Below are 4068 nucleotides of genomic sequence, written 5' to 3' on the forward strand. Positions count from 1 at the left end.
CTGAGAGGGGGCACTTGGTGCAACAACAATTTTCCTAACCTCTTCGCGTAACTTCAGGGCTTTGCACTGAGGCTCTGCCACATTAGGTGGATGGGCATCGGGGTTCTTGTGTGGACCCTTTGGACGATTCGGAATAGGCTAGTAATTCAGCATACTCCGCTTCGACAACCTTATGACGCTATCTACAAAATGTGTGCCTACTTGCAACTCTGACGGACACTTAGCTGGGTGACGGAACAAGACGCCATCGACATCCTCATTGCATATCTTCGCGCGTTGGCTCTTCGTTTGGCTCCTCCGCTTCCCCCACCACCCCTGAGCTGGATTAGTCCATGGGACTCCCGTGGCGGCGACTGTGGCGGCGCCGCGTCCGCTATTTTTCTTTTATGTTCTTTAGGCCTTGTTGGGTTGTGCCCTCAGCATAACCCTCTTGTACTTTGTTCTTATGCTACCGTGTGTGTGGTGTGTGGTGTGGGTCTCTTTGTTGAACTTGTTGGCTCTGGTGGTTTGCTTTATATATACATCCGGCAAGTCAAATTCATCCTCCTAGACGAAATCTTCTTCATGCAGCTCGAGACGATTAAGCAGCCCATCAACATCCTCTTCTTCCTTTCCTTCCCTTCAGGGACCACCTCCTTCATTGTCATCCCTTAAGATCAGATCAAAATTGTACCCTCTCCGGACACACAAACCCTAAGCAGACCAAGGACAGGAAGGAGCGCCAAGCTCCACTAGGATCCGCTCGAGTTTGTGAAGGGATGGCGTGGTTGAGGGGGGTGATCAGTCGGTAGATGAATACTCACGTCATCGGCGCCGCCAGAGGATTCCTAAATCCTAACCGAGGAACTAGGGGGAAAACATAGTCCCTCCATGTGGAAACAAATCACATGTTTGATAGACACAAATCACTAGTGTCCCATGTGAAAAACATGTTTGATAGACAAAATCACATGTATCATGTGGATTTGATTAGTTACCTTGATTGTCTCCACAAGTGTCCCGTCACAAGAATTTCATTGATTATGGGGGCTGCTACGCGTCGGCCGGCGGATCTTTATAAAAGATCCACCGCCCAGCGAGCCGTTGGATGGCAAGTTTCACAGCCATCTGATCTCGTTTTCCCATGTTATTTTGCAACAATGAGCATGTTGCGCAAGTCCGTTTGCAACAAAACATTTGTTGCAATTCTTTACAACACGACGTTGTTGCAAAAAGATTCTTTGCAAAACAGACGCTGTTGTGAAGCCCACAACCACAGGTAACTTGTGAAGTCCTTTGCAACAGGGACGTTGTTGCAAAATTCCTTTTGCAACATGATCCTTGTTGCAAAAAACATCTCCATCAGTACATGTCACCATTGCAACCTTTGTTGCAAAACTGTGTTGGTCATCACGTGAGATGCATGGTGCGACGGGGAGGCGGTCGACGCCCCGTGCGTTATCCGCCGGCTGAACCATATCGTTTCCCATTAATTATAGCCTGATATTAGTATTATTCTACCTAAATTTTATGGGTCCTGATAACGCCTACACGTGTGGCACACTAGACATCCGTCCATACGCCTTGTGTGGCGTGAGCAGGAGGCAGCTCACACGGGCTGTGTGGGCGAACATTAGAATTGCCCACACGTGTGGGTGCAACTACTTCGTGCCACACGTCCAACAAATACTACTCATCTCCACCTCGCGCGTGTGGCACGAAGCAAAAATGCCCACACGTCCTGGCGCAGTTACGTTAGGTACCCGCGGGATGACGATTTAGTTGCCAACCGGAATGGCGGATGTAGTTGTAAAAGCCTGGCAACTCTATCTGTTTTGGTTAATTATAGTTGCCATGTTTAATTTATGGTAGCTGCCGCGTGTAATCAAACCATAGTTTCCGTATGTGATTAACTACTTGCCACATATGATCAAATAGTAGTTGTCATGTATGTTTACCTAGTTGCCACGTGTGGTCCAACCATAGTTGCCATGTATGATTAATCACAGTTGTCATGTGTGTTTATCTGGTTGCCACGTACGCGCAACTGCAGTTGCCGTTTAGCAATGAATCATAGTTGCCATGTGTGTTTACCTATTTGCCACAACGCGTAACTGCAGTTGCCATCCAACAACGTACGAGCGTCGTGTGGGCGAAAAGCAGTCGCCCACACGCGCGTGGACTAGGTGGTGGCTGTGTGGGTGGAAACTAGTTCACCCACACAGCGCAACTGGCAAACCGCGTGCTGCGGGGCGTGTGGGCGAACTCTTCAACGTCCACACACCAGCCCCGTCCTACGTGGCAGGCAAATTCTGTCTCAGTGTGTCAAGATTCGTGCAAACTCGACTGGACGGTGATCCACGCGTGTGGGCGGGTTGCAAAACTGCCACACGTGTGGGCGTTATTATTTGGTAATTTTATTGGATTTAGTAAAAACATGCATGCATATGCCGTGACCATATATATCTGTAGAGTTTATTTCATTTGGAATGTGTACGGTTCCTGAAAAAAAACCAGCGACGATTGACGGAACCTAAGCCGGGCGCTTCCACGACTGTGCTTGGCAACTAGCAGCACTCCGGATACAATTGCTTTTACTTGAGCGTGTCCAGACATAATTGCTGATCGATCGAAATCGCAACAGTCAAGCCGAACTTGCATCTTGCTAGCTAGCAGAGACGACACCCATGGAGTTGCCCCCGGACGTCCTCGTGAGCATCGTCCAGCGGCTCCCTCCGAGCTCCCGGCGGCTGACCCGCCTGGTCTGCCGGCAATGGCGCGACGTCGTGGACACGCGCACGGCGGAGATGCAGAGCCGCGCCAAGCTTCTGGTCACCACCCCCGCGGGCTCGGCCTACTTCGCGTCCGATCTATACACAGGGAGACCCGGAAGATATCTTTGGAAAAACAACGCGCGCCACTACAAAGGCATAATGGTCGTCGGCACCTGCAACGGCCTGATCTGCCTCTGCGACAACCGAGAGGCCAGTGGCGTGATCACCCTGGTTAACCCGGCCACCGCCGAGAGGCTGCCTCTCCCGCCGCTACCGTCGCACGCCACGGTGCGGGACTTCACGGTACGCTCGCACGAGAGGTACGGCTTCGGGTACCACCCCACGACTGGGCGGCACAAGGTCGTGCATGTGGGGGATTACGGCAGGAAGGGGAACCCTCAGGTGAATGTGTTCACGTTGGGGGAGGCGTCGTGGCGCGACGTCGCCACGGCCCCTGGCCCAAGATGCGATTATGAAGCGCACATCGTGGGCGTCGACGGCACCATGTACTGGGCCGCCAAGCGTGGCAAGAAGCTCATGGCGTTCGACCTAGATTGCGAGCGTCTCACGTTCATCAAGTCGCTGCCGGAGGCGTCGTCTAACAGCTGGCACCTCGCGGCGGTGCTGGGGAGGTTGGGGATCCTGTTTTTTCACGAGCGGATTCAAAAGTGTGAGGTACTTTTTTACAGAATTTTTTACACTTATGATGCGTCCATGTCTATGTCTCACTTAAGCATAGCTCTTTTTTTTGTGAGATGACCTAAGCTTACTATTCTCAAACTCTCAATCAATTAGAAAAGTGAAAATCTGTATTTCTGAACTAAGCTAAAGTCGCACTTAAGCAAAACCTTAGTTGACTGAGAAGTAGCAACACCATAACGCCTATTTACTTGGGTAATTATTTTTCGTTAGGTATTAAACATGAGAGAGTGTTTGTGGCACCCAGGGGTGAGGACACACGGACAATGAACCATCCAATTACCTCTGGTCTTTCCATGTGCTTTAACCCTTAATTACTTTAGATGGGTCCATGCAATAGCTGTTTTCGCAGCTTTTGGCAGCTCCACTCATTCAACCTTGCATGCTTTTTCATTTGACTTTTAAATTTGAATCTATTATATCTACAGAACAGAAAGTTCAATTAATGTTTCATTTGCATATTAGTATTCCTTGTGACGAGGGCTTTGAAATAAGACTACTTTTGATCACATTTTGGTTACTTCTAAAAACTTCAGCAGGTTTCAACTATTAAAACTTGATAAATTGAATGATTAATTCAATAAGTTTCAAATACTAAAACTTAAACCATGCACCC

The 4068-nt window shown here is 49.3% G+C and overlaps 1 protein-coding gene across 1 annotated transcript; it reads left to right on the forward strand.

Annotated features, from left to right (window-relative positions):
• The first annotated feature begins 2666 nt into the window (after positions 1 to 2666).
• LOC109767615 (F-box protein At3g07870-like) lies at positions 2667 to 3572 on the forward strand. Its single transcript, XM_020326357.1, has 2 exons — positions 2667 to 3428; positions 3549 to 3572. The coding sequence occupies exons 1-2, from the start codon at positions 2667 to 2669 to the stop codon at positions 3570 to 3572; spliced, it is 786 nt and encodes a 261-aa protein (XP_020181946.1).
• The last annotated feature ends 496 nt before the right edge of the window (positions 3573 to 4068 follow it).

The sequence above is a fragment of the Aegilops tauschii genome, chromosome 2, assembly GCF_002575655.3.
Source record: "Aegilops tauschii subsp. strangulata cultivar AL8/78 chromosome 2, Aet v6.0, whole genome shotgun sequence".
NCBI lineage: Eukaryota > Viridiplantae > Streptophyta > Magnoliopsida > Poales > Poaceae > Aegilops > Aegilops tauschii.

What these genes read in the sequence shown, in the direction of transcription:
- LOC109767615 (XM_020326357.1), top strand. Translation starts at nt 2,667, where the DNA reads ATGGAGTTGCCCCCGGACGTCCTCGTGAGCATCGTCCAGCGGCTCCCT. An exon ending in AGCGGATTCAAAAGTGTGAG is followed by an intron (nt 3,429 to 3,548) that starts GTACTTTTTTAC and finishes TCAATCAATTAG; the next exon opens with AAAAGTGAAAATCTGTATTT.